The sequence below is a fragment of the Schistocerca nitens genome, chromosome 11, assembly GCF_023898315.1.
Source record: "Schistocerca nitens isolate TAMUIC-IGC-003100 chromosome 11, iqSchNite1.1, whole genome shotgun sequence".
In the NCBI taxonomy this organism is placed as follows: domain Eukaryota; kingdom Metazoa; phylum Arthropoda; class Insecta; order Orthoptera; family Acrididae; genus Schistocerca; species Schistocerca nitens.
Window position 1 is genome coordinate 75,686,277 of NC_064624.1, and position 19,483 is coordinate 75,705,759.

The 19,483-nt window shown below is 39.8% G+C and overlaps 2 protein-coding genes across 52 annotated transcripts in view; both read right to left on the reverse strand.

Annotated features, from left to right (window-relative positions):
* LOC126212861 (zinc finger protein 83-like) overlaps positions 1-19,483 on the reverse strand; it is a 1,762,073-nt gene that overhangs the window by 1,031,255 nt on the left and 711,335 nt on the right. For 29 of the 50 annotated variants that reach the window (XM_049940318.1, XM_049940313.1, XM_049940312.1 and 26 more), the window contains one exon: positions 10,749-10,808. The exons of the other annotated variants lie outside the window; for them this stretch is intronic. In XM_049940318.1, coding sequence (XP_049796275.1) covers positions 10,749-10,808 — 60 coding nt within the window. The remainder of the gene's footprint in view (positions 1-10,748; positions 10,809-19,483) is intronic. 50 annotated transcript variants of the gene reach the window in all.
* LOC126212871 (zinc finger protein 664-like) overlaps positions 1-19,483 on the reverse strand; it is a 576,054-nt gene that overhangs the window by 222,472 nt on the left and 334,099 nt on the right. The gene's annotated exons all lie outside the window — the stretch shown is intronic.

Below are 19,483 nucleotides of genomic sequence, written 5' to 3' on the forward strand. Positions count from 1 at the left end.
CCTTAAAAATCAAGCAAATGACATAAAACTTTCCTAGTATGTCTGGAATAATGATAAACTAATGTGTGTTAAATATCAGCTTGATAACTTCAGCCGTTTCCTTTATTTGGACGTTTTTCTATAAAAATAATTGGCGGCACAGAAAAGAGCTAGAGACTGCAAAATTTGTATTTAGATTCAGCTTTCATAATGATTTAATAAAAATAGTACTTTGGATTTCACAAATTAAGATGTTAGTGTAAATTCATGATTTTGTGGTTTTCATCTCAAAACTAGAGGAAGCAAGATAGATTAAGTGAGCTTATAAATCATACTAGGATGTTTAGATTTTAATAGGTTGGAGGTCCGCTATGATGATGAAGCTGTAAAAAGTTTCTTTCAAATATCTATTAAATTATAGCAATAGCGGATCTCAGAAGGGACAGTTCAGAGCCCATCTGCTGCGTGCAGTGCAATTAAATTAATTCTCTCGCCTAAGTTATTAAAGTTAGCCACGTCAAAAATTTATTATCAATACTTCCCTGCGTGCTGAATGCACAGTTAAATTAGGAGCTTCATCGGCCTTCACCAAGAGAAGCTAAAATTTATTATGCAACTTGAAGTGGTGCGTTACTAGCACAGCGGCTAGTCGAGACAGCCGATTTGATCGAGCGTTTTCTCAGCGGTCCGCACCCCGGCTTTATATATAAGAGCACTGTGTGAGGAAGCCAAGGCCCCAGTTCTCTCCAGACGCTGAATGACACGCCATCTGTGTCGGGAATCGCGCCGCGCCAGTATCAGTGCTACTAACAGCCTCGGGTGCCGTATTCTGTTACTCGAGATGCGCGTAACCAGTAAAGCGTTTCAAGTAAAGTGTTAATTCGGGAATGATTTTCATTATCTAGCCTCAGTGTGCGTATTGTCGTAGTTTCACGTGCCGTCGCGGGACAGACATTCTACTACTAATATAGCGTGGCGTTTGATGAGATATTTCATCAAATTATGGTGAGCATTCATTTCAACAATTATTTCGGACATTTATAGTTGCATTGGCGCAATAGACTCTGAACTGTTCTGTTAGTTAGGTTGGAGGGATATTTGTGTGTATATTTGTGATTTTGAGAATATACTCAACTATTTTGGAAAGTCGTCTTTGATTAGAAATCCCGAACAACTTCCTGACTCTACAGAACTACAAGCTGCAGCTATAATTGTAATCTCAAGGAAGTGGGCACTAGGAACTCTATTTACAGGCTTCAGGTTTTGTCAAATCGCTTTCTGGGGGTCTACAAAGTAAATAGAGAGCCAGTGTTGAGAACGGCGAAAGACAGCATAACAACATTCTAAAGCTAGAAACTGACAGCAAGCAAACATTAATGCAGCAGTAATATATTTAACAACCAACATCAAAATATTTCACTCCTCCGCCGCCCCACAATACTGCCTGAAGAGTTTGAGAGAGCACTGAAAGACCTAAGTCAAAGCAAAGCCTCAAGAGTAGACAACATCCCATTACAACTACTGATAGCCTTGGGAGAGCAGGCATGACAAAACTCTACCATCTGGTGAGCAAGATGGACGAGACTGGCGAAATACCCTCAGACTTCAAGAAGAAAGTAGTAATTCCAATGCCAAAGAAAGCAGGTGTTGACAGATGTGAAAATTACCGAACTATCAGTTAAATATGTCACAGCTGCAAAATACTAACGCAAATTCTTTACAGACGAATGGAAAAGCTGGTAGAAGCCGACCTCAGGGAAGATCAGTTTGGATTTCGTAGAAATATTGGAACACGTGAGGCAATACTGACCCTACAACTTATCTTAGAAGATAGATTAAGGAAAGGCAAACCTATGTTTCTAGCACTTGTGGACTTAGAGAAAGCTTTTGACAATGTTGACTGGAATACTCTCTTCCAAATTCTGAAGGTGGTAGGGGTAAAATACAGGGACTGAAAGGCTATTTACTATTTGTACAGAAACCAGATGGCAGTTATAAGTGTCAAGGGGAATGAAAGAGAAGCATTGCCTGGGAAGGGAGTGAGACAGGGTTGTGGCTTCTCCGCGATGTTATTCACTGTATATTGAGCAAGCAGTAAAAGAAACAAAATAAAAATTTGGAGTAGGAATTAAAATCCATGGAGAAGAAATAAAAACTCTGAGGTTCACCGATTCTGTCACAGACCGCAAAGGACCTGGAAGAGCAGTTGAATGGAATGGACAATGTCTTGAAAGGAGGATACGAGATGAACATCCACAAAAGTAAGACGAGGATAATGGAATGTAGTTGAATTCAATGGGGTGATGCTGAGGGAATTAGATGAGGAAATGAGACAGATGTGTACCCTCTCCCCAATGTTATTCAATCCGTATATTGAGCAAGCAGTAAAGGAAACAAAAGAAAAGTTTGGAGTAGGTATTAAAATCCATGGAGAAGAAATAAAAACTTTGAGGTTCGCCGATGACATTGTAATTCTGTCAGAGACAGCAAAGGACTTGGAAGAGTAGTTGAAAGGAATGGACAGTGTCTTGAAAGGAGGATATAAGATGAACATCAACAAAAGCAAAACGAGGATAATGTAATGTAGTCAAATTAAGTTGGTTGATGCTGCGGGAATTAGATGAGGAAATGAGACACTTAAAGTAGTAAAGGAGTTTTGCTGTTTGGGGAACAAAGTAACTGATTAGGGTCGAAGTAAAGAGGATATAAAATGTAGACTGGCAATGGCAAGGAAAGTGTTTCTGAAGGAGAGAAATTTGTCAACATTGAGTATAGATTTAATTGTCAGGAAGTAGTTTTGGAAAGTGACTGTATGGAGTGTAGCCATGTATGGAACTGAAACATGGATGATAAATACTTTGGACAAGAAGAGAACAGAAGCTTTCGAAAGGTGGTGCTACAGAAGAATGCTGAAGATTAGATGGGTAGATCACATAACTAATGAGGAGGTATTGAATACGATTGGGGAGAAGACGAGTTTGTGGCACAACTTGACTAGAAGAAGGGATTGGTTGGTAGGACATGTTCTGAGGCATCACGGGATCACTAATTTCGTATTGGAGGGCAGTGTGGAGGGTAAAAATCGTAGAGGGAGACCAAGATATGAATACACTAAGCAGATTCAGAAGGCTGTAGGTTGCAGTCGGTACTGGGAGATGAAGAAGCTTGCACAGGATAGAGTGGCATGGAGAGCTGCTTCAAACCAGTCTCTGGACTGAAGACCGCAACAACAACTTTCTGTCATGTTCCACATCCATGAGAATCATCTCATTTTTTGGTTCTATGGAACAAAAACTGATCTAAACTAATCTAATCGTAAGACATAATTTTCTATACTAAAGCATAAACAGAATGCATGAAAATTTACAACCCTTAAAAAGCTGCTTTACTGAAATTAGCCAACATCAAATGCAGATCAAGCCACTGCAGCAGCAACATGAATTTTAGAACACCTAAATGATAACAATGTCATCATACCATGTCTCGTGTTGACATAATTTACAAATAAACGTAATCACGAGATATTAGCACATTTAAAGTTAACGAGTAGAAAAAAATTTTCGGGACTGCTCTAAAAAGCCCCAAAATCCTGCTAGAATCCTTCAAAGACACTCACTGGAGAAGCTAAGGGAGTGTGGGACTGTATGTGTGTTGATATAATTGTAGATATTCTAATACTAAATTATTCAAAGAAAATGCTTCACTAGTTTTAAGAATGGACATCCTACAGAGAAGATAGTACTGACCAGTGAAGCACATACCATGATTGACAAAGAAAAGCCTGAAACTGAACTAAAAGTAATCTACTACATGTCTGATATCTATGATATTGCTCATGTAATCTGTAAGGGGCAGTCAAATAGAAATGAGACAGACAGAAAAAAGGAAGTAAGCTGTTCATTATTTCAAACGTTGTTACCATAAATGTTAATACATTTTTCCTACTGTGAAGCAAGATGATCAATGCCTTCACAGAAAGAAGTTTTTTGTGGCCTACAGAACAATGATTATACTCATAAATACGGAAAGTGCAAGGGGAGAAATGAGGACTCTATGAAGAATTTGTATGGACTCTCCAGTGAAACTTCAGCAGTGTAGCTGGAAAAACCTCAATAACATGCGGGCCTCGCCACATATTGTTGTTTTGAGCACACTGCAGAAGTTTCAACAGGTCTCACTTACACATCCTCCACACTTGCAATCCCTACCAAGGTGATTTCCTTATTCTTGAAACCCTGAAGAATGACACCTGTGGCAAGCAATCTTCTTCGGATGAAGAGGTGCACGCCTGGGTACAATTATGGTTCCAGAAGCAACTGCAAACATTTTACCATGAAGGCACTGAGTGTCTTGCCTCACAGTGGGATAAATGTATTAGTAGTTACGATAGTTACTTTTAAAATAATAAATGGTTTACTTAGTTTTCTTCCATGTGTCTCATTTTCATTTGACGGCCTCTTATATCATAATTACCTAGACTGTTGCAGTTCCCATGACTAAATAAGAGGCAGAATGCTGCTTTTAACAATGGAAAGGATAAAAACTTTTCTAAGATGCATTATGAATTCAGAAAGTGTAAATGTGTTGGCAGTGCTTTCAATGAAGTTAAGTTTCCATTTCCACACAAGGGAAACCTACACACACACACACACACACACACACACACACACACACACACACAGAGAGAGAGAGAGAGAGAGAGAGAGAGAGAGAGAGAGAGAGAGAGAATTGGCACACAGATCTTTGAACATGGCTTTTCAACTTTGCAGTCCAACACCATGATCACTGAACCACAATGCCCTGGCTGTTTTACACTGCTCCTTATTGCTTCTTGAGCTTGAACTGTTCACTGTTTCCATTTTGCTTTTTTTCCTTCCTGTTTTCATGCTTGATACATGTTCAGTTATTAACAGGCTCTGTTACCATTAAATCTGAGGGGGGATGTGATGGGGAGTTCCACTCATACATTGTCACCCAGAAAACAACACAAATTTTCTTATCTGTTTGGGCAATTTAAAACAAGAAGAGTGGCTTTCACTTTAAAATCAACAGAACAAGCTTTAACTGTAGCAATTTACATTTAAGAAGTAAAAATTGTATGAATTTATTCTTTTACGATTTTATCAAGTTTCTGAACAAATTTTCTCTTTATACATGATTGTTTCCTTTTACACAATTTTAGAATAAAGGCTAAAGATTTTATGAAGTAGCACTCACACCAATTTCAACTATGAGCCACCTCTGTTCACCCCACCCATTGACGGAACAGAATGGCAAAGTCAAGTAAGCAAAATCTGCCATTGAAAGTACAGTACTACTGTTCACTTAAATTAGATAACCTCCTCTTACCCCACACATACTCTTCTTATGGTAGTAGATTTTGTGCTTTGGTGTTTCTTAATTTTTATTTTGTTGTTAGCATGTCTGTGGCACATTGTGAAGGTTGCATGTGAAGTTGATCATTTCTGCAAGAGTGAATCTTCCTGATTTTAAAGGCTAAAGGAAAGGAAAAAAACGACAGTACATATGAGGATGAAACTGCTCTATATGCTAAAGCATCTCAGAAAATTTTCCACATCACATGCCAACTATTATCTTTGGAGTCCAGCACGACTGCATGAAATGAAAATGATGTCTCCACAGTAGCGAGCACAAGCTGTAGTGTGGTTTGTAGAAGTAAAATATCCAGTTATTGTACAAAGAAATTATCCTAGGTTGTATGGATGTGATTCACCTGGTGTTGAAACGGTTAAGAACTGGGATCATAAGTTTCTAGCAACTGGAACTGTTCTGGAAATTCTGGTGGTGAACTTCATAATGTTTTGGAATAGGCAGCAGAGGACATCAGACAAGCATTTCTTAGGAGCCCACATACCTCAATTCGGCAGGCAAACTGATGTTCCCTGATCAATGCTGCACCATGAAGTGCACATACTTCACCATATGTATTATTATAAAGAGCTAATTCTGTAACCAAGTGACAAATCATGCTGACAATAATTTTCTATGGATATGCTGAAGCATATTGACATGAATGGCAGCTTTCTAGAAATATGTTTATTCTCAGATGAGGAAATCTTCCATGTATCAGGAATGGTTAATCAACATGATGTTCAGATATGGGGTTTGGAACTTCTGCACACTACTATTGAACATGTTTGCAACAGCCCTACACTGAGGATCTGATGATGTCTGACAACATGTTTTCTGAATTGTTCTGCTTGGCAGAAAACATAGTGAAGGGGTCAGCATATCTGGATATGTTTGAGCAGTTTATATACGAAACTTGCAAACCAACATTGACTTTCAACAAGATGGAGCTCTGTAACGTTGGTCATTATTTGTTTGGAAGTTCAGGGATATGAAATTCCCCAGTTGCTGGACTGAATGCAGATAACCCATTGACTGGCCACCAACATTCCCTTAAAATTGTCCTGCTTAGATTAGAGAAGGACCACATGTATGTGACCAAAAAGGATGCCATTCGTATGTTAAGATGTGATACTGATGTGATTATAACAGTGACACATGACATGTTACGAAGAACATGGCAAGAAATTGAAAACAAAGTTCATATTCTTCATGCTAACAATTTTTAACATGTAGAGGTGTATTGATGATTATTAAAAAGCTTCTTTGAGATTCTCCAACATATGACACCATTTCATTATCATATCTACTGAAGTTCTTCTTGAGCTTCTAAAATTTTGGAAGTTTGGAAGGGACACCATGGATAGGGACAAACTAACACCCTGCACTGGCATAAATAATATGATAAATACACTACTGGCCATTAAAATTGCTACAGCACGAAGATGATGTGCTACAGACACGAAATTAAACCAACAGGAAGAAGATGTTGTGATATGCAAATGATTAGCTTTTCAGAGCATTCATTCACACAAGGCTGGCATGGGTGGCGACACCTACAACATGCAGACATGAGGAAAGTTTCCAACCGATTTCACATACACAAACAGCAGCTAACCTGCGTTGCCTGGTGAAACATTGTTGTGATGCCTCGTGTAAGGAGGAGAAATGCCTACCATCACATTTCCAACTTTGATAAAGGTTGGATTGTAGCCTATCGCGAATGCGATTTATCATATCGTGACATTGCTGCTCTCGTTGGTCGAGATCCAGAGACTGTTAGCAGAACATGGAACCGGTGGGTTCCGGAGGGTAATACGGAATGCTATGGTGGATCCCAATGGCCTCATATCACTAGCAGTCTAGATGACAGGCATCTTATCCGCACGTCTCGATCCCTGAGTCAACAGATGGGCACAATTGCAAGACAAAAACCATCTGCACGAACAGTTCGATGACGTTTGCAGCAGCATGGACTATCAGCTCGGAGACCATTACTGCGGTTACCCTTGACACTGCATCACAGACAGGAGTGCCTGCGATGGTGTACTCAACGACGAACCGGGTGCACGAATGGCAAAACGTCATTTTTTCGAATGAATCCAGGTTCTGTCTACAGCTTCATGATGGTCGCATCCGTGTTTGGCAACATCGCAGTGAACACACATTGGAAGCGTGTATTCGTCATCGCCATACTGGTGTATCACACAGCATGATGGTATGGGGTGCCATTGGTTACATGTCTCGGTCACCTCTTGTTCGCACTGACGCCACTTTGAACAGTGGATGTTACATTTCAGATGTGGTATGACCCGTGGCTCTACCCTTCATTCGATCCCTGCGAAACCCTACATTTCAGCAGGATAATGCACGACCCCATGTTGCAGGTTCTGTATGGGCCTTTCTGGATACAAAGAATGTTACACTTCTGCCCTAGCCAGCACATTCTCCCAGTCTCTCACCAATTGAAAACGTTTGGTCAATGGTGACCGAACAACTGGCTCATCACAATACACCAGTCACTACTCTTGATGAACTGTGGTATCATGTTGAAGCTGCATGGGCAGCTGTACCTGTACACGCCATCCAAGCTCTGTTTGACTCAATGCCCAGGCATATCAAGGCCGTTATTATGGCCAGAGGTGGTTGTTCTGGGTACTGATTTCTCAGGACCCATGCACCCAAATTGCGTGAAAATATAATCACATGACAGTTCTAGTATAATATATTTGTCCAATGAATACCCGTTTATCATCTGCATTTCTTCTTGGTGTAGCAATTTTAACGGCCAGTAGTGTATTTGTTCAGAAACGTTTTTACGTAAGCTGCTTCAACAGTCAAATATTCTGCTCACGAATAAACAACAAAGTCTTGATGGTACTAGATAACTAAATTGAAAACAAGATGCAAGGATAAAGAGGAAGAGCAATATGACTGCCTTCTAATGTTGTTGCTCTTGCTGAGCTGCTGTTATATCTTCTGGAGCAATCAAATCCGGTGGTTTGAAAAGTTTGTGCAACACCCTTTATCTGTTCCCCACAGTGAGTAGAAATGTTCTTATGGCATTTGTTAAGGGCATCCACTATTAATTTCACTCCAGCAATTGATAAATTCAACTACCACTACTCGCCCCTTCATCTTACGACCCTTGGAAATTTTGGTAAGAACATTAGTCTCTCATAACAGCGAATTCACCATCCAGCATTTGCAGTTCAGCAAGACATAGAGTTGATGTTTCATATTGGGTCAACATGCTGCTGCTCTTGGCTGTTTATAAAAGTGTGAACTGACTTTGTGAGAAAAATAGATGGTGACCATTAATCTTCACAAAAAATCCAAGATGCAATTTTAAGATAAGTAACAGTCACTTACTATGTAATAACTGTAATTGGCATGCACTCACTCTCTCTCTCTCTCTCTCTCTCTCTCTCTCTCTCTCTCAACAACACCAATAATAATAATAATAATACTTTAGTCCCCTATGGGAGTTCAATTTTCGCAGCTGCCATGTTGTTCTTGAAGAAATTAAATTGAGAACAAAAATTCACTAAAATTATTGAGATTGTAAGAACTAATAGGCTGCTTATCAAGGAAAACATTAACATCTATGGCAAAACAAGTCAAATTTAATAACAGAATTTCAGGTTCCACCATGAAAAATATGTGATAGGATATTTCTGGCAGTACATCACATAAAATGCAAAGAAGTTAAGGATACTGCAAGGCTGAGAACCGGTTCCTAGAGGCTTTAAGTTTTTTAAGTCCTTTGCAAAATCTAAGATGTTCCACATAGAGATTTCTGTGTAGAAATACCTGCTGTTAGCAAATTTAAGAATACACAGAATATCAGCAAAACTGTCAGCAATTATCATTAGAAAGATCAAAAAATATTTGTAACACATACAAAATGTGTGATCAGAATTACAGGATGTTTTCTTTACTTGACAAGCCCATAATTACACCCTCATAGCACACACAACGCAGAGAACAAGTGAGCTTTACCTTAAAGTGTTGGCACTCAGTGACTACTGCTCCTGATCATCAATGCAGTGGAAGAGGGAGTTTTCTCCTGGCTGGAACTTGCAGTAATGCAAACAAAATACTCCATCACTATCAGTGAGATGTACTGATATTGTGTTTGGAGACATCTTTGCCTCAATCATCACTTATGGTTGTACCAGGAGGCAAATATAGCTGAAGTAACTCCTTAGTTTATATTTGGATTAACAATTATTACAACTAACTGAACTATTGTGAGTATAAAGTGTCTGAAATCAAGTGGAAGTTCCTTGAACAACAGCACGTCAGTATCATCTTTCAATAACAATTTTCTGCTGTTGAACTGTTACTTCCATTTAAAAAGTAGCAAAAATGTAACTGCATTGGGTGTAGTGTCTCTTCAATTTTTCTGTAATGAAATAAAACTAACCAGCACAGGAAACAACAAAAATGTATCTGAAAAGCATGTTTCATTCAGTCAAGGTTTCCCCTTGTGGAAGCAGGATCAATTTTCCTATATTTCTAAATACTTTTTTTTTTCTACAGTGCACTCAGAGTGGTTTTTTGCTCCCTATTTCTCTTCCCCCTTTCAATTACATTACTACCTGATGTATTATTTACTCCTATTCTCTTATCTGTCTACTACTTAAGAGATGGAATTAAGATCTTTGTTTTTAAATCAATGTCAGTACTCTGCACTGTACATGTCCAAGAGCTTTATTTTCATAGCATGCCATACATAACACAATACTTTTAATGTTCCTTCTAATTAATATATAGCAGGACTGTAAAAATATACAAGTCCCCCTCAGCTGTAACATATGGGGAGGGCAACAAAGAACAGAAGCTGACCTCATCATTTATCAAAACAGAGTTCTTAGAAGTTATAGCATTTTCACACATTTTAAAACATTATCAAACACGTGGATGCATGTGTACATCTGAGGCAGCCCCACAAATAGTCTCCCAATTCAGTAAACATATTACTTTGGATCTCATTATCATGCTTAAAAACAGCCACTTCTGAATCCTGCCACATGAATATACATTCTCAGTCAACATCTCGAATTACCTTGATAAACTCAATGGGAAGCAAACATAAATTAAAATTCTGATTGATATTCAAAGAATGTTTATATAGTTATTTATTTACAGTCATAAATAAATGTCATTTCACAGCACACATTGATTTTTTGGTTCTCTATCAGCTGAGTCTGCAGATGCAACAAAAAGACTATTTCAAATTTCCATGGTTTCAAACCATCTTAGATAGTAGCCAATACATCATCCACATTTTTCCACTCAAATGTAATTTTATCTACTAAGTAAATAACTATATGGCAGCTTGAAGTCAGAATAAAAGTAAGATAACATCTTTACATTAAGGAAGTATGGCTTACCTCCTCATCTTTTATATCCAATGGGTCACATTCATGAAGACAGTCATCAAATTCCAAACCCTGCACAAATTGAAGAGCATTAATACGAAAATTAAAATACACTGTTGTGTTTAGAACCCTAGTTTTTGGTACTATATCCTTAGTCAAAGAAAAAACATGCAATCTCGCTGTTGGTTTCATTTAAAATGTTGTGTATTGTCATCATGATACATGGGAAATCAACATTTTTTAACACTAACGAATGATTGAAGACAAATTTCAAATTATTGTAGAGACAAAGCTACCCATATAATTATGGTCCCACAAGAACATATTGTGATAGTCTTGCAAAGTGTTTAGCAGTAAGTAACATCTACAAACAAGATACACACATTATGTAACTTAATATCAGCCACTCAAAAAGTCCTGCTAATGTCATCATTCTTTTCAATTATATTCCATAGACAAATTTTAGTTGGTTATGCTATCGGCACAATAAGAATTTACTGTACTTAGCTGTGAGCTAGAATCATTTCTTTATTCATACATTATGAAAACAGGTATTGCTAAATAGGAGGTGGAGTATTGAAACAACCAATTTTTGGTACAGATTATAACACAAACCCATGTAAAAGTATTTCCTTTATAAATGTTGAAAATCCATGGATCCCAACTGGGATATTTCAATTCTTAATGAGGAATCTAAATTCACTATTGAGCAACCCATCACAAAAGTTCAACGTAGATTTCTTAAAACATTCAAATTGTGCTTAGTAGCTTCACTGGCGTTACAACACTGCTACAATACACTATTGGTGTGGGCACTACATGGGCAAACAACGCCTTGATAATTACCGGGGAAAAGAACCCCATGAGAGGAAACAAAAAATCATCACGCGAGTCAATCTACAGAAAACAGAAATAAATCATTACAGAGACAAGCATGGGGATAACTCAGCATGCATCTGGCATGGGCGGCCGTCAGCTTAGCACTAAGGAACAACATTCAACATAATGTGAAAGGCAAGGTCCATGGTAGATGAACTCAGTGTAAGTACTGCCCCACTTGACTTACAGCTGTCCACAAATTAACATCTCCATCTATGGATCCGCCCATACCCTTCACTGCATGTGTCCTCCATGGTGGCTTACACACTAGTACGAAGTGTTATCCAGGCAAGGGTATCTGCCTCTATCACAACATCCACTAGTGGGAATACTAAAACCTCCTCCCAAGAAAGGCAAGTAAGACTGACAATAGCCAGGCTTTGACCACTATGTCTACTGCAGAAAGAGAGAACCCAGCATTGGAATGAGCTCATAAAACAGGCAATGCAAACAACATTGATTACAGCAGAAAGGCATGGAATTGAGGAGCCAACAGGGGTCCACCAGCAGCAGTGGAGGAAAGATAAGTGAGGTGGAGGCACAGGTGAAAGCAGAGGGGGGGAGGGGAGGAAGAGGGGGGAGGAGGAGGAGGAGGAGGAGGAGGAGTTGATCAAAATCCATTGGCTCCACATTAGAAGATGCACGTGCATACTTCACTAGGCCCAAGGCTTTAGGCAATGGGAGAACAGCAGATGGTGTGGAGGGGGGACAATGGGAAAGCACACTGCTGCCAGTAGGAGTCCACACATCAAACAATCTCATGACCAATCTTGTCACCTAGACGACCAGAAGACTGGTGGTGAAGTCACGACAGGGTGCAGGCACAACTGATTGCATGACAGGTCTGCTGTCCCAACTGGCATCCATCACAAACAACTGCCAAATTTTGTGCCCCAGCAAAATACCCAGCAGACGCCCCTGCCACTGGCTGAAGAACTGGAGCCAAACAGCAGCCCTAAGAAAAAAAAACACAGCATGATACTCTGGGTGCAACAATTACAGAAGCCCCATGGCGTGTGCCCATGCAAACATTCTGCCAGATTGCGTTTGTTGTCTGATGTCACCCGGTATGTAGCCAGAAAGCTTGACAATGCATTGCTGTGGAAAGAGAAATACACCGGCTGCTTCATGGGGAACTTAAATGTATGCACAGAGCACTCCATGTCTGAGTTAGATGTCAGATGAAATGGTGTGGTAGTGAGATACTGAATCCCATTGCAGACACAAAAGACCTCAAACTCCTGCAACACAAATTTCCTACTATTATTGGATACCAGGGTCCTGTGGAAACTCTCAATGGCAAAAATAATCAATAATGCCTGAACAGTGGCAATCTAAATTGTGTAGGACAGTTCGGCTATGTGCAGGAAATTGGACAATGCAATGATCATCAACAATCACATTACTGTCCAAAACCAAACACACACAAGTGACGTGCCCCCTATCCCAGGGGTGCTCTGATTTGGACAAGAAAGAAAGTGGCACAGTAGCTTATGCAGCCTGGTTCTGTGCAGAAGCCCCACAAGTCCACATGAGACATTTGATGTCACTACTAACTGCAGGCCAGGACATCTGCAGGGCACCAGAGGTCATTTACCATACTCACCAAACTGCACGCCCACCAATTAGCAGAAATGACATCCTTGCCACCATCGTCATCCAAAATGAGTCCATTAAATTGGCAATGTTGTCTAAAGAAACTTTGGGCAAAGTTAATGCCCTAGTCTGAATTTCAGAATCATGAACTAAGTAGACAATCACAACCCGAATCAGCAAATCTGTATAAGAGACAGCACATCTGGGACACACAAAACTACACTTAAGCAATAGACATTGAAAGTCGGCAATAAAGGTCACATATTACTGCCCAGGGCACTTGTGGTGAAGACCAAAACCAACAAACAGCACCATAGGCTTTGTGGGTACAGAAAAAAACCTGTACCATTGGTGTAGTTTGCTGCTGGTGGGGCAAGCTCTTGAAGCAACTCTACATTCTGGTTCATTAGTGATGTCGTCATTCTTTGCTGCTTCTTTTGTATTCCTGCCAGTATTGCACACATGCTGGGTCCATGGTGGCCCAAAATTAACCCTGGGGAAAAGGGAAACAAAAAATAGGGGCATCAAATAAATAAGAACGTTCCTCGTCACCATTTTAGTATTTGCACCGGAGTGGCAACACTACTGCATTACACTATAGGTGTGAACATTTAACAGGCTCAAATGGGCTCAACAATGAGTGGGGAATACACCACGTGTGAGGAAATGAAAACTTGCCATAAATCAGTCTACAGGAAATGGAAAGTCTGAACCATCGTAGAGATGTGCATGAGGATAACCCAGCATGCAGCTGGCATGGGAGGCTGTCAGCTGATCACTAAACAACACTCAGCATGATGTGCAAGGCAATGGGAACAACAGTTGAACTCAGTGTAAGCACTGGCCTATTCGGCTTACAGCTGCCCGTAGGTAAACACCCCTGTCAGTGGATCTACCCATACTATATGCTACATGTGACTTCCATGTCAGGTTTCTGCAGCACTACCCTTCTGACTTCATCATGTCTGCTGATAGCGATGTTAAACTGGGAAAATAATGAGTTGGAAACATAATTCTACTGTTACAAATTGATTCAAATAGTAAATTTTCCACACCCAAATTCGTAAGATTTTCGTAGAAACAGCTCAGTCTCAAAAAACTCATTGTTAACATACTAGCAGACCATGATGAATAACAAGTGAAAATTAATATAATAAGACTGTATTGTGTGCCCTTCTGTCTAAGGGACTAAATGCTGTGCTACAAACTCCTAGTCAGTCCTTAGGATTTATTGCTTCTTTCACATTTGGATATTATTAGATAACAAGAAATATGTCAAGAAGCACCTGAATGTGCAGTAAAAATGAAAGTGTAGGACTATGTTTAAGCAACTAAGTCAATTCAATTCAAGGCCTGGGGAAGGTATGGTCACACTTGCTCGATCGTAAGTCAACACTGGTTATAATATTTGTGTAAGTTGATCCTGAACTATATAATTAAAAACAAAATACAGGGTGTTACAAAAAGGTACGGCCAAACTTTCAGGAAACATTCCTCACACACAAAGAAAGAAAATATGTTATGTGGACATGTGTCCGGAAATGCATACTTTCCATGTTAGAGTTCATTTTATTACTTCTCTTCAAATCACATTTATCATGGAATGCAAACACACAGCAACAGAACGTACCAGCGTGACTTCAAACACTTTGTTACAGGAAATGTTCAAAATGTCCTCCATTAGTGAGGATACATGCACCCACCCTCTATCGCATGGAATTCCTGATGCACTGATGCAGCCCTGGAGAATGGCATATTGTATCACAGCCGTCCACAATACGAGCACGAAGAGTCTCTACATTTGGTACCGGGGCTGCGTAGACAAGAGCTTTCAAATGCCCCAATAAATGAAAGTCAAGAGGGTTGAGGTCAGGAGAGCGTGGAGGCCATGGAATTGTTCCGCCTCTACCAATCCATCGGTCACCGAATCTGTTGTTGAGAAGCGTACGAACACTTGAACTCAAATGTGCAGGAGCTTCATTGTGCATGAACCACATGTTGTGTCGTACTTGTAAAGACACATGTTCTAGCAGCACAGGTAGAGTATCCCGTATGAAATCATGATAACGTGCTCTATTGAGCGTAGGTGGAAGAACATGCGGCTCAATCAAGACATCACCAACAATGCCTGCCCAAACGTTCACAGAAAATCTCTGTTGTTGACGTGATTGCACAATTGCGTGCAGATTCTCGTCAGCCCACACATGTTGATAGTGCAAATTTACAATTTGATAAAGTTGCACTGAAATGAGGATTGACACTTTGTTGGGTGAACCATTCGCAGAAGTGTACCCGTGGAGGCCAATCAGCTGCTGATAGTGCCTGCACATGCTGTACATGGTACAGAAACAACTGGTTCTCCCGTAGCACTCTCCATACAGTGATGTGGGTTATCGTCAACTGCACGAAGAATTGCCTCGTCCACTGCAGGTGTCCTCGTCATTCTAGGTCTTCCCCAGAAGCAAGTCATAGGCTGGAATGTTACGTGCTCCCTAAGACACCGATCAATTGCTTCAAACGTCGTCCTGTCGGGACACCTTCATTCAGGAAATCTGTCTCACTACAAACGTACCGTGCCATACATCAAATGGGCATCTGCCAACTTCGCATTTGTAAACATTGCACTGACTGCAAAACCACGTTTGTGATGAACACTAACCTGTTGATGCTATGTACTGATGTGCTTGATGCTAGTACTGTGGAGCAATGAGTCGCATGTCAACACAAGCACCGAAGTCAAGATTACCTTCCTTCGATTGGGCCAACTGGCGGTGAATCAAGGAAGTACAGTACATACTGACGAAACCAAAATGAGCTCTAACATGGAAATGAAGCGTTTCCGGACACATGTCCACATAACATCTTTTCTTTATTTGTGTGTGAGGAATGTTTCCTGAAAGTTTGGCCGTACCTTTTTGTAACATCCTGTATATTCAATGTTTCCCTAAGGCAGCACGCCTAGTCCCTGTCTGAAAATACAAGAGAGCAGGATGTATTTTTTTTAGGGCAGGGTCTATGTCAACTTATGTACACTAAAAGAATTCACACTTGTAATAAATGTGAATTTTAGGCTCCCATGACAAACATGTAGTACACAAAAGAATTGATATCAAGAAGAGTCACAGCAAGTATTGTTATACATATAGCTACAACTCTTCAGATTCTACTCCTGATGGCCTGCAAATAACTAAAGAAAAGAAAAGTGCAATAATACAACATTAATGGAAAATTTCAACCAGGTAATCGATGTTTAATTAACTGTAATGCATCATTCACCTTCCTCAATTAGCAGATGACATACTTTTACACCACATGCAGTATGTATATAAAATGAATGCATGCAGAATTCTCAGCACCTTCTGGTTCCAAATTTAGTTCTTTATCCTCCTCGATAAAATCAGTTGACATTTACACACCTTTGTTCTTATGAGTATCATCATAATTTTAAATGATTCCAATCTTCTGTTCAAAGGAAAATGTAATGAAGCCAATTTCCTGATGCATCATTTACTACCACGTACTGACATGATGTCATCCCAATGCTACAACACACATCGGTCTTTGCTGAGAATTAGAAAGTTCTTTCACTTTTGTATTGTACGTCATGGAATTTATAGACCTTTAAATTTATGTTCAGACCTGACATCCTGCCTCCAGAAACAGTGTTATCTGTATTCTATCCTGTCATTTTAAAAACTTACTTCAACGAGTAGTTGGAAAATCTGTCAGTTAGTTAAAAATATGGTCAGGCATGCAAGTTATATGACGTGACCACTGAAGTCTCCTAGTCTTCAATTTCTGGAGAAAAGATAGGTAGTTGTGGCAATTTTTGGGCCTCGGTTCTTACTTCATGAACATCAATCTTTATCTTGGAGAAGACCAACGCTCTTCACCAAGATGTTACGCTGACAAAGTAACAGTTCTCTTTTGCTGCCTTTGGCACACTCTTGCTTTTGTCTTAATTTACTGCCAGTTAAACCGTAACTATATAATATGACTAGGCTGTAGGATTTTTGGAGATAGCGTTCAAAGTCACTATCTTTTTCATATTAAACTGTTATGGGTTGCTCTACAACACACACTTTTTACATTCACAATTTGTCTCTTTGGTTTATTTTTAACATTCTTCCAGTCTATCAAAATCAGAACTACTGGTAGGAGCAGTTGTACTATTTATCTACATGTGACACAGCAACATGTACCTCAGCATTAACTGCACTTTTAGGCCTTTGCAGATGCTATATGTTGGAGAAGCTCAGTTGGTTGGTTCCCTCCTATGCAATGCATTATCTGGAATCACCTACATATATCTTGTGAAGAGACCATGAGGATAAAGTCAGAGACATTAGAGCCCACCCAGAGGCATACCAACATCCTCCTCTCCTCGAACAATACGAGACTGGAATAGAAGGGAGAACCGATAGAGGTACTGAAGGTACCCTCTGCCACACACCGTCAGGTGGCTTGCAGAGTATGGATGTGGATGTGGAATTATATAGCATGTACAGATGCAGCATAAAAACAAATCACACACCACATAGTGATTATACTTTTGCTCATTTCCATGGTCTAAAATTAACTACCTTTGTAACACGCAATAATATACAGGAAGTAAAGAGTAACTGTTTACAATGTATCAGAATAGTGTATGGGAAGTCAGACAAACACACTGAAATAAGACACTTGTGGTCCATCAAGACAAGAAACAGCCTCAAATTGGCCTACATACACACTAAGCTACAGCGCGTATGCTGCCACAGGAGATTTTGTCTAAAATCGGCCTTTAATATCAGAACCCATTGCTCTTGCACTTTAAAGATGCAAAACTGATGTTCATATAATTCTTAGCACAAAATATTATGAAATAATGGCACACAATTAATGATAAAATTGTTTTGTTTTCTGGTTGCTTTCTATGAAACTGTTGTGCTAGTAAGAGTTAAGTTTACATCTAATTATAAATATAATATGTTTTTGCATAACGTTTACAAAACCCTTTTTCCTTTCATTATGCTCACAGGAATTTTAAATTAACTATGTCAATGGAATAGCCATCTAACCTGGACATAGACAAAAATCAGAGGATATTCAAGTCACATGTTGTGTGCATGCTCTGTGGTTTTTGTGAGATAAATTGAGGTTTTGCCGGGTCTGAGTGAGCACAAATTTCCTAACTCAAATTGTTTTATCATTACTTCTCCTATACTGCTCTGGTACATTGTAAACTATTATTGCTTACACCCTGTATCAGTACGAATTCACCACATGTATCTAAAGTCACCAGCTTTTACAGTTTTGAATACATGTGTGGAATACGTTCAAAGTGTACATGGAGAACAAATCTTCAATTTGTGAGCAGTTAATGTCTGAGTGAGTGAAGTAATGTTTCACAACAATGGAGTGAGTCATATACTTTGAGTCAATGGAAGAAATGTGAAAAAAGTACATGCTTCCAGCAGGTATGTAAATGATTAATTTTTATTTTTCTGTGACAAGCAGAACAGTGATCGGAGTACAATAGTGTTGATTGTTAACTGGCCTGGTAGGGTATATAACAGGCAAGAACATTGCAAGATGCTGAGTGATGACTATGAGGTGCCTTTGTGGGCCTCCATTTGGTTAGCTTATCAAACTATGCAATATCAAAATTTGTGCTGCATTCAGATGCAATAATTACCTGATGCTGGACTGCATGGAATTGGGGGGCAGGTATACTTGCAAGGTTCCAGTCGATGAAGTCTAACCACCACAAGGAAGAATTACTGTATTGCACAAGCAGCACTCATAGATGCTTCACGTCAGCATCTGCCATCCAAGAACAAATAACGGACTCCCTACATCACTCTGTGTCATCTAGCACCACTTGTCAGAGACTAGCAGCAGCTCGACTATGGTTAGGTTAGGTTAGTGTTGTTTAACGTCCCGTCGACAACGAGGTCATTAGAGACGGAGCGCAAGCTCGGGTTAGGGAAGGATGGGGAAGGAAATCGGCCGTGCCCTTTCAAAGGAACCATCCCGGCATTTGCCTGAAACGATTTAGGGAAATCACGGAAAACCTAAATCAGGATGGCTGGAGACGGGATTGAACCGTCGTCCTCCCGAATGCGAGTCCAGTGTGCTAACCACTGCGCCACCTCGCTCGGTCTCGACTATGGAATTACTGCTCTATGTGTAGACTGCCAGTAACACCATAACACAAACAGCTGCATTTGGAGGAGTGCTGTGACCAGGAAACATGGTCTGATGATGAACAGTGTCACATTGTATAAAGC